The sequence below is a fragment of the Olea europaea genome, chromosome 16, assembly GCF_002742605.1.
Source record: "Olea europaea var. sylvestris chromosome 16, O_europaea_v1, whole genome shotgun sequence".
Classification (NCBI taxonomy): domain Eukaryota; kingdom Viridiplantae; phylum Streptophyta; class Magnoliopsida; order Lamiales; family Oleaceae; genus Olea; species Olea europaea.
The window spans coordinates 2,765,911-2,777,176 of record NC_036252.1 but is presented as its reverse complement, the minus strand read 5'-3'; the positions used below and the strand labels follow the sequence as shown (position 1 = coordinate 2,777,176).

Sequence of the window (11,266 nt, the reverse complement as noted above, 5' to 3'; positions counted from 1 at the left end):
TCAATATCAGATGAGGCAGCTTCGTGCAGAAGTAGGCGTAGTTGCGAAAGCTGATGGGTAATTTACACTCGTCATTAAATTTCGCGGAAAAGTGTGGCACAAAATTAGCAAGTCTGTCTGAGCTCAAAAAGTTTACTTATAAGTTTAAATTAAGTATTTCTTTTATTACTGAAATTTTGAAATAATAAGCAGCCTTTTATGTCTGCCGAGAAAAGCAACATGGCCAAACATCTTTCCATTTTAACAGTAGGTAGGAGTCGCTTTTTTTTTTTTTTTTTTTCCCTTTGCTGAAGAAGAAAAAATGTAGATTATTCAAAACAAAATGTTACTTGAAAGTAATTTTCTTCTTTTTTAAGCTTAGCCAAACTTGCTCAAATGGCCTTCAATTTTAGATGTTTTATGTTTGATAACAGCATAATTTGCTGGCAGTTCGGCTTCCTTTGAAATGGGTAACACCAAAGTCATTGCTGCAATCTATGGTCCTCGAGAGGTAGCTCCCCTTTTCATATGCTCTTTCATTCATAATAAATAAGATTATAAATAGGATTACATTGTATATCATACATTGCTCCATTGAGCACCATAGTCCATGCCATTTGGAGGATATTTAATGTGCCCGTGTTGATTTATGTTTTCATGGAAAAATGTATGTAAAGTTAATTCACTTATAAGTACTAAGTTTGCTCAACCGCTTTTGCAAAGGTTCTTGGTGATCCTGCTGATAAGAATCATAAAATGAACCTACAAGGCTAAGCTTCTGAGTACTTATACATGTAACATTGATGTTACGAGTATTTCTGTGTCATTATTCATATCATTTAATTGTATAATTTCTGGGTTATTAAAATACCATAGGATGTTTCTGTATGAAATCTTTGTGAACATTCTAAAGCCTAAGCCCTACCGCCTATGGAAGTGAATCGAAAATGTATAGAATTTGTTTCAATGCATCAGTTTGTTCGTATTGCTTACGATTTGCAGTCTAGTTGACCAATGATTCACACAATGATGTCATATTTTAAAAGGGGGTCTATACCATGCATATGCCAGTGACATGTAGTCTCTTTTATTGGACATCCATGTTATCAAGTACCATGCTAACTGAATAGGATAGTAGGTAGAACTTCAATGTTAATGGAATCTGGCTGGAATGGTACATCTTTTGATTATTAATATCTGGCCATGGTCAATTGTTTTATCGATCTCACCTACTGACTATGAAATAGGTGTCAATGATGCTTAGCTTATCGAACAAGAATTCCTTTATTTGTGACTCGATGAGAGTGTGTGCATGTTTGGGAAGTGATTGTAATCGAATTAAATTATGAATAAATAAAAATGAGCGGTGGACAAGTGAGTGGTACTTGTGGGTTCCACAATTTGTGTGTATTACAAAGTAGGTTATGTATATAAATTAAATTGGTGCCAAAAAATCACTATATCTTTATGTAGAGACACCTCGAGGGGGGTAAATTGCATATTTCGTGATTTTGGGTTTATGTGCCAGTCTAAAGCTTGAGATATGTACTACAATGGCAGGCTTTTGATATTCTGTAAGTATTGCTAAATTTACGTTTGTATTTTGCTCATTTTTCCATAATTTTCAGTTACCAAATATAATTTCTGAAGAACAATCTTTATCTAGACATGTATATTTCTTAATTTTGTCATAGAACTATACCTTTAGGTCCTTTTTGCAATAAGATAATTTTTCAATGTACTCTGGCATCTGTTAATTACATTATCTGCTGCTTGATATGATGTGTTTACATGTTCATCTCACCGAAAGAAAATGAAAGAAAACTCACAAATGCACACACAATGGAACAGAAGTTGCTTCAGTATATGAAATTTCGTGCTTCTTTAGTTGAATTAAGAAGAAAAGATTACTTGAACATCTTATCAATGTATCCACCAGTGGCATTTTCAATCCATTGTTCTTTCAGGTCCAAAACAAGGGTCAACAAATGAATGACCACGCATTGGTAAACTACCTTCTGCAACTAATTCTTTGATTAGGTTTTACTGCTTCAGCCATTATTCCAAATTAACATCTTGATAATTTTTCCAGGTGCGATGTGAGTATAGCATGGCTAATTTCAGTACTGGAGATCGCATGAGGAAACCAAAGGGTGACAGGTAAATCACTTGTAAGAGGACAAATCTCATGTAATATTTGGAAAAGTCTGTAGCTCCATGCTTGGAGCATGATTAGGCTATTATTATATTATTGAATTTGTTGTGCTAGTTTAACCAATCTTGAATGGTCTATAGTTGTGGCTTTGTGGCTCTCAAGATGCATCTATAAATTATACAAGATATGCTCGAGTTGTTTGGGAACAGAAAAATTTATTCATATCAACTGCCAATAGTATATGTAGAACCACGTTTATAATCAACCAAAAAAGTTATCATGTTCAGACAAGCTGAGTGTAGTGTTTTCATTTAATAATCTTTGATGCTGACAATATCTAAATTAAATAAATTATTTTCTCGAATGAAGTACATAATATACGTGGGTTGTCATGTCCAAATTTTGAACTCCAAATCTTCAAAGTAAGTGCTGAAAATATCTAAATTAAATAAATTATTTTCTCGAATGAAGTACATAATATATGTGGGTTTTCATGTCCAAATTTTGAACTCCAAAAGGAGTTTTCAAAGTAAGTTGGAACGGCGATTTGCATATCTTCTAGCTGATGCCGGCACTGGTTTTTTCATTGGGCCAAGGAGCTGACCGCATGAATATGGCATCTCTCGTTGGGAAAGATGTGCAAACCTTGTCTTCTATTTATCCCACAATTTTGCAAGTAGTCAATGTAAATAAATATATTGAGTAATTCAAGTTTCTTCTTTTCCAATTAAGAGCATGTTTGGGGTGGCTTATTTCATGCTTACAAACATGCTTATAAACAACCCAAAACATGCTTGAAGTTACGAACCTCAATAAAATCTGAAATCTGAGGCCTTGAATTATTTGGGCGACAAAACTCTCTTTGAGTGTTTTAACATGATACTAGATATTGGCATGGGATCATCATGTCTTGAGCCTGAGTATTCTTGGATGCTCTAGAAGCTCTCTTGGAGCCAATTTGCAGTTGTTTTGGCTTCATGATTGTATTGTACAAAAGACCTTGTGAATAAATCTTTTTCAGTAAAATGCAGAATAAATGCTTTTTTCTATGGGACTGAAGGGACTTGTGGTGCCAATGTACTTTACTTTTAAATGCTATTAATTCCTTTTTAATAATTTTTATGTGACATGCAGGAGATCCACAGAGATATCTTTGGTTATTCGTCAAACAATGGAAGCCTGCATATTGACACACCTCATGCCTCGTTCTCAGGTTTTACTCCAACCTAATGCAGGGCAAGTTATGAACTCTTTCTATTTTTTATTATTAATTCCATGTTCGACTTTATGTCTTGCAGATAGATATATTTGTCCAAGTTCTCCAAGCGGATGGAGGTAACCTGGGATCTGTTATTGATCCTAAGCATTAACTCTTTTGTATACTTCTCTTGTTTTATGAACTTCCCTGTATCGTCTAATTTTTAATGTAATCCAGGGACAAGATCAGCATGCATAAATGCTGCAACCTTGGCCCTGGCTGATGCTGGGATACCTATGCGGGATCTTGTGACCTCCTGCAGTTCTGGATACCTTAATAGCACTCCTCTTCTAGGTAAATATACAGCCTCCTTTATTTTACTTCTTAAAGCATGCTTGGCTAAGCTTAAAAGTTACTTTTAAGTAGCAAGTTCTTGCCAAGCATGTTTGAGCTTTTTCAGAAGTTACTTTTTTTTTGAAGTTTCAGTTCAAAACTGGCTTTCCATAAACATGCTTGTCATAGACATATTTTGCATTTGCTCTCGTGCCTTGCGATCCAGTTATTACATACGCTAGCAGTTGACACTTTCTAAATTAATCAGATTTAAACTATGTGGAAGATAGTGCTGGAGGTCCTGATGTCACTGTGGGAATTCTGCCCAAGTTGGACAAAGTGACTCTACTTCAGGTTCTTACTGAACGTTCTTTAGTATTTCCATCATCTTAAATTTAAAATTCACTGTATACTATCATATGAGTTATTGGCTGACTTAATAAAATCTATTATTATTGTTGAATTCTGTTGTTCTCATATTCTTGTGTTGTCTACCTTCCCTGATTCAGATGGTATATTTTTCTCTGTTTCATGTTACCTGTATTTACTCCCAGGAGAAAACATAGGGCCCTTTTGGCATGGTTTTAAGAAGCCAAAAGGAGTTTTGATTCTCATTTTTATCAAAATATATTTCTTTCTCTCTGCTTTTTAACCACACATTATTCATTAAAATAATATTACACATAAATAAAAAATTATTCCTTATTTTTCATCCACACATTCTTCATCAATCTACTATTCTAAAATTCATTTTTCTCAAAAAATGGGTGTCAAACACCCTTTCAAAATTTTCTTTTGTACCTGTTTGATTAATTTTATAAAGTTGTTTCTTCTAGTTAGAAAGCTTCCTCTAGCTTTTCTGCAGAAAAAGCAATTTTCGAATTAGTTTCCGAACACCAATTAAGATAATTTACTCATAACCTCTTCTACAAGAAGCAGAGATAAAGGGCTTGTTTGATTTCCATTCTTTGGATTAATGAATTTTTCTATAGTGATATGACATCATTTCAACTACACATTCTTCAATAAAATAATATTACATGTAAATTCAAAACTTTTCCTTATTTTTTAACCACACATTTCCCATCAATATACTATTCAAAAATTCATTTTTCCTCTCAAAATGGAGCTCAAACAAGGGCAAAAGTAGAAGTCGTGTCAAATGGGACCATAGGCGTGTGTGTTGGGTGTTTATTGGGGTGTTGGGGGGGGGGGTGTTGACATCGTCCTCCTGTAGGTAGCGAAATTCTCCAATTATGTATTAGTGTATTTTTTGGTTCAAATGTTAACCTTTTCTTCCTTGTAGATGGATGCTAAATTACCAATTGATATTTTTGAAAACGTCATGCAACTAGCAATAGAAGGTTGCAAAGCAGTGGCAAATTACATTCGAGAAGTAAGAGCTTTCAACTTGATCTGCTTTCTTCATTGTTTCTTTCTGTGTTTTTCTAGCTTCAATACTCCATTTTTGTCTTTCATCTTCCCAGACGTTTCTAAAATTTGTTGTTTTGTTGACAGATATTGCTCGAAAATACTAAGAACTTAGAGTTTCGCAGGGGTGTATAGCTTACTACGAGAGTATGACATCTTTGAGTTCTTTGCTACATTTCTGATTAGAAATATGCCTAATTTTGTATTGATATTGCACTACTGAACCTTTATTGTTTAGAGGAATATACACTAATGAACAATATTTTAATTTGGCAATCTACTTTCCCCCAAACGATTTTCCTATTATTATTATTTTTAGCATAGGGCGACGGAACCAGTTGGAATGACCTGAAATAATTCAAGTGATTGATGTTTAATTTGTCGAGAACAAGATGACCTGAAAGATTGTGTGGTGGAAAATAGAAGAGAGAGAAATGTAATGTAATGGAAATTAATGGAGGTCAAACGAGGGTTAATAACCAAACAAAATCCTGGTGAATCGAGTAGCTAGTGACATATTTTGCCAACATGTTATCTTATAGAATCTTTCAGCCTCAAAATGTTAGATTATCTGAAAGAGACGAGACAACAGCGAGGTACTGAACGATAATATTCCCAAGAATACAAGACCAAAAGAAAAACAACGAAAACTCCACCCATCCAACCTTATAATTACGGAAGAAAAGAACCATTTTTTAGGCCAAATTTCTTCTGTTCAAACTGAAAATAGCAGCCATTTAAATAAAAATCATAGGCTTCACTATTGCATTGAACGATTTTCCGATTATCCAACCTAATCACATGTATTACACACTAATTTCGTCTAAAATCACATCATACAAGAAGTAAATTTTTTCTTACTTAAGCTGAGGATCAAAGTAGTCACTGCAAAAACTTGAGGGTACAGCTGCAAGCTCCAAACGCCCTGTCCATTCCTCTCCCGGCTTCAAGGTGATCAATTTCTCGACTGCGGCTCCATCAACACAAAGCATCTGTTTGTACTCTTCGTCGCCAAAATCTGTCATTGCTTTCGATTTTTTCTCCCATGGATTCCACACAACTGTATATATATTGGTATCGCATGTGAATGACGATCAAAGTTTTAGAACACATCCATGGCAATTTTCTTATGTTTAATGAAAAACCCAGTTTTTGCACAATTGAAGCCCCCATTTGACAACCATTATTTTCCAACTCTTTTTTCTACGTACTCATTTTAAACCACACATTTACACAATAAAATATTCTGCTTGTAAGCCAAAAACTTTTCTTTACTTTTTAACCACATATTCTCCTAAGAAATACTATTCAAAACTTTGTTTTCAAAAATAACGGTCGTCAAACAGGGATAAAGAAGCTTTATGATGCCAGAAAGTTGTATATAAGTTCTCTCGTCACCTTAAAACAACTAAAATAAATGAACCTATGTTCCCATTGTTTGGTTTTGGTGGAGGGAAGAGTTGAAGCATCTTACCAACATCCGGTAGACCTTCTTTTCTTATTACATATGTTCGCTTCCTTTCATGGTCGAGAACAGCAATACAATTTGGAGAACTAAGATAAACACGATCAACCTGCAAGAAAAAGTAAAAGAAAATTCAGCTAGAGCATTCTCATTCCACCAAATAATCTGTTAAAATCATCTGCCCGCCTTCAGTATTTGTTTCATAAAGAGTGCTGGAAAAACTCATAGAATGTCAAAGGACGTAGAATAGGATTTACCTCGGATTCAAATGTTAAGGCATCTCCTTGCTCTGTAAAGCGTTCTCTTTGACAAAGGTTGTCTAGATAGTCCAGTGTCTCCAAACCTTCTAGTCTCACTTCACTATCCGATGACAGTTCAACACAGACATGAGGAAACAGAAATAATTGGAGAAAACTAATTAATGTCAAATTTCGTCCATTATGTGCATTTACCTTATGTCGGAAAGGGACAAATATGTATGGTACCCAAATAAGAAGCTAAAAGGTTTCCCATTGATGTTCCTAACGCGAGATATCAATGCCAAGTTTCCATCCGATGCCAGTGACACTCGAAGACGAAGTTCAAAACTGAGGAAAGAAGAGGATTTTTCAGGAAAATTGAACAACTAAAAATATATCCAATAACAAGTTTCAAAGTCAAATATACACAGTCAGCAGCAGGCCTATGCCTGCTTGGCGCATCTCAAAAGTTACAAGTCTCCAAAGCATAGAAGTTCTTACCCATGAGGCCAACACTTCGGTTCTTCTTCGCCTGGTTTGAGTAACAAGTCAATGAAGGATTTACCACGGATATCATTTTTTAGCAAAGGCGGGGCATCATCCTCTATCGTCCAAATTTTGTTCCTAGCAAAACCTTGTTGTTCAATTGAACTGCAATTTCCGAACTGAAGCATCATTTTGATACATGAGTCAAGGATTTTCATCGGAAATGTATGTCGAATATATACAATAAGCTGCAGGTTACCTGGGGGAAGCAAATAGAGATTCCTCCACGCATTGCTTTTGGGGACTTGAAGATGGCCTATAAAAGATTTAAAGCCTTATAGACAGGGTATCCTTCAAAATTAACAAAAAAAGAAGGAAAATTCAACAAAAAATTAATCAGAATATTAAACCTCTAAGAACAGACCTCTCTCAATCATATTGTAAATAAAGATATGTCGATAAGAATATTAATAAAGAACTGATTTCTTCTCTAGCACAATCCTAATTGAAATCTTCCCTAGACTCGAAGTCGTCAATAGTTTATTATCATTTATGGAAGAGGATCGATATTTTTTAAGCAAGTAATTATCTTGGCCATAGTTGATTTTTAGAAATTCATTAAATTTATCGGGATTTCAAGTAAGATCTAGAGCTGCTAAAAAATTAAACATGGAACATTTGTGGACAACAATTTCTGTACTCCCGAAATTAACAAGTCCTGCTTATGGAAGTAGATGACACTTATGCAATGCCAAGATACATCATTAAATATAGTATAAAACCATAAGCCCACTATAATCAAATTTCGTGGAATGTTGATGTTACTTGTTTGAAACTCATGGAGTAGATTTTATGTTTGCTCAATACCATTAGTTCCTAATAAGAGTCCAACTTTTCAAACATCATATCCTAATGAGATATTATAATTGTCAATTTTTTATCGTCAATTGTTAAAATACACCAAATAGCACAAACGGATTCTTCCCCAAAACTTCCATATTTTCTATGGCGAATTTGTAAAGATTAAAATAATTATATATTTGAGCCACTCGAACCTTGTAAGGATGTCGAAACTTCAGTTACTAACCAAGAAATTTAACCATGTAACATTAGACTAACTAAAATTTAATGACTTCAGAATTACAACCCCACCTTACTGCTGGAGAATAGAAGTTCTTCACCTAGATCATTCCGCCAAGAGATCACCCGTCCTCCGTGCAAACTAACCTGTATAATTATTTTAATTTGAATTCGACACGAATTTCAATGAAATAGCTGTTCACCGTATATGGCAATATTCTCACAATCAATCAAGAAAAGGGGAAAAGTAAAAAATTTCTATATGTAAATATATGTATTAAAAGGGATCAATCATGGGATCTTACTCGTGCTGACGCCCCCTGAGGATTCCGAAGCACCACCTGATCGATTCCATTCCAGTCCTTTATCAATTCTATTGCTGCTCTATGGTCCCAAACTGCTGAAGAATGCCCCATTCTTCAATGCACAATACTGAAACAAAAGTTCGTTTTTCCTTCTCAATCTCCAAAACAACTCCTAAATCCTATTAGAACTCTCAAATTCGAATAATCTCAACACCAATTTATTAAATAAGACAGATATCAGTATGACAGCTCATTTATCTGAACTAACACCAACTCAATGAAATTCCCTTCTTTGCTTGTCTTATTCGAGGAGAAAAGGCTAAGAATCTCAGTCTTTTTCTCATCTAATGACAAAGTGGATTTCTTTTTCTTCTGTTTCAAAATATTTTTTCTAATGATGCTTTTGAAAAATCAACTTCATTGATTAACCTTTCTTGTAAACATTTTGTCAGCAACTACACAAATTTAAAAGTCACTGTCATTTCTACATCACCCTTGACCTTTACCATCATACACCCACTGATTCAGAAGAAAATCTGGACTTAAAAGTTTATCAAAATACGTCACCGTTTAGCAGCAATAACATGTCAAAATTTGCATAGAGATTTCTACAAAATGTGTCATTTGACAATGGCATACGAATACTCTTCCTATCTAGATTTAAGGCTAAAAAACGGCTATTACTCACCGAAAGTCTATTAAAGGCACCGTTTCCGCATTTACATAAGAAAAATACAAATAAGATATATAGAAAATAGACTTGCTGGTTGCTAGCATATATATAGAGAGATTCAAATTCACCTCTACAAATTTTCAACGAAATTTCCTAAAAAGCTTAAAATTCTTCAGAACAACAGACGGAAAAAGCCCAGTTTCCAAATCTGAATCTCGGAACTAGGAAAACTTGCGGGGAGTAGATAAATCCCAGTGAGTCAAGAAAATCCTTTATATTTTCTTGAATTTCAAAATAAACTGAAATTCACCACGACAATAACTAAAGGTTAAATAGTCCACAAAATTTGGAACTTCAAAATGAAGCGTTCAAATTCAAGAGATCCCATTAAGTAAACACTAAAAAACGCATTAAATTAAGAAATAAGCAACAAGATGTTAACTTAATACAATGCATTAGTGTGAAATGAAAATAATAAATGATTAATTAACTGTAATGAAGATTTAAAATGAAGATTCAGATTTCAGAGAGGAATGGAACCTCGGCTATGAAGCAAGAATGCGGGAAGATCGGCTGGTCAGAATTAAATATGCAATAATTATAAGTGAAAATGGGCTTATTAATAATTTTTGAATGTGGGTAGAGACGGATATACGTGAAAGTACATGTCATTGTACAATGTGTTGAGTCGGAATGTATTTTTTTTTTTTTTTTTTTTTTTTTTACAAGGTGTCCGGGTTTGCGTCCGACTAGACCTTGTCCCTGAACCTCCGGCCCCTCAGCAGCTCAGGGAGGTAAATCGCAGGATGTGCCCTTGTTGGCTCCCAGGTTCCCACAACTCATTTGGACTCCTTCCGCAAAGAGAGCTCTCCTCGCTGGGCGTTTGTTCAACCAAATGGCTTCCCCTCCATTTTAGCACCCAGTGTTAACTCCAGGAATCGAACTCTCCACCCTTGCTTCCAGCGTCCCAGCGAAGTGATTGTTCCACTAACTCGAATGTGCCCTGGGAGGCTGTTGAGTCTTGAGTCGGAATGTTAAATGTACACGTGGGTGCACAACTGTACGTGCTTGCAAAACAAATCATACCAATGCATGATTGTTCTTTAATTTAAATCCATACGATAGCAAGAATGCGGGAAGATGGGCTGGTCAGAATTAAATATGCAATAATTATAAGTGAAAATGGGCTTATTAATAATTTTTGAATGTGGTTAGAGACGGAGATACGTGAAAGTACATGTCATTGTACAATGTGTTGAGTCGGAATGTTATATGTACACGTGGGTGCACAACTGTACGTGCTTGCAAAACAAATCATACCAATGCATGATTGTTCTTTAATTTAAATCCATACGATGTCATATGATTGAATTTTCGCTTGGATTTAATATATGATTGGATTATGGATTGGATTTAATAATTTTTTGAGAAAAATGGAATTCACAAGATAGATTTCAGATATGGAGTGAGGTGTAAATTTGGATCGAAAATTTGTATTTTTGTCTATCTCGACTTATGTAGAGTACGCTGACATTTAATACGTTATGGATTGATGGTATTCGATCTATTAAAAAGGATGGATTATTGAGTCTAACAAGCATAGTACAATACAGAGTTGAAAGTAGTATTTTTTGATTCGATCCTTTTTGTTACGGTGATTATATCGAGAATAGACCATTTATGCAAAGTAGAAAATCATGATTGAGAATTCGAGATAGTCAAGTTCAATAAAGAAAAAAACTAAAATAAATTATGAAATATTTTGTACCACACAAGACATGATTTGACACAATTAGCTAAAAAACTGTATAAACTTTGTCTATCTCGACTTATGTAGAGTACGCTGACATTTAATACGTTATGGATTGATGGTATTCGATCTATTAAAAAGGATGGATTATTGAGTCTAACAAGCATAGTAC

At 34.6% G+C, this 11,266-nt stretch overlaps 2 protein-coding genes across 4 annotated transcripts; one reads left to right on the top strand and one right to left on the bottom strand.

The window, feature by feature from the left end:
* Positions 1-5,400, top strand: LOC111411700 (exosome complex component RRP41 homolog). Of its 2 annotated transcripts, none has more exons than XM_023042262.1 (10): positions 1-57; positions 430-490; positions 1,947-1,985; positions 2,072-2,139; positions 3,269-3,347; positions 3,433-3,469; positions 3,570-3,686; positions 3,934-4,019; positions 4,972-5,061; positions 5,184-5,400. In XM_023042262.1, the coding sequence occupies exons 1-10, from the start codon at positions 11-13 to the stop codon at positions 5,229-5,231; spliced, it is 672 nt and encodes a 223-aa protein (XP_022898030.1). In that variant the 5' UTR covers positions 1-10; the 3' UTR covers positions 5,232-5,400. The 2 variants fall into 2 exon arrangements, with proteins under 2 accessions (XP_022898030.1, XP_022898031.1); XM_023042263.1 differs by having other exon boundaries at positions 10-57; positions 414-490.
* A 232-nt stretch (positions 5,401-5,632) lies between these two features.
* On the bottom strand, positions 5,633-9,957 carry LOC111411699 (putative glucose-6-phosphate 1-epimerase). 2 transcript variants are annotated; one of them, XM_023042260.1, is made up of 9 exons: positions 9,885-9,957; positions 8,672-8,798; positions 8,439-8,513; positions 7,546-7,602; positions 7,302-7,465; positions 7,014-7,148; positions 6,819-6,921; positions 6,571-6,670; positions 5,633-6,156 (listed from the first exon to the last, which is right to left on the bottom strand). In XM_023042260.1, exons 2-9 carry the CDS (start codon positions 8,780-8,782, stop codon positions 5,954-5,956), a joined length of 948 nt encoding a protein of 315 aa, XP_022898028.1. In that variant the 5' UTR covers positions 8,783-8,798; positions 9,885-9,957; the 3' UTR covers positions 5,633-5,953. The 2 variants fall into 2 exon arrangements, with proteins under 2 accessions (XP_022898028.1, XP_022898029.1); XM_023042261.1 differs by lacking the exon at positions 9,885-9,957 and adding an exon at positions 9,473-9,843.
* Positions 9,958-11,266: the final 1,309 nt, after the last annotated feature.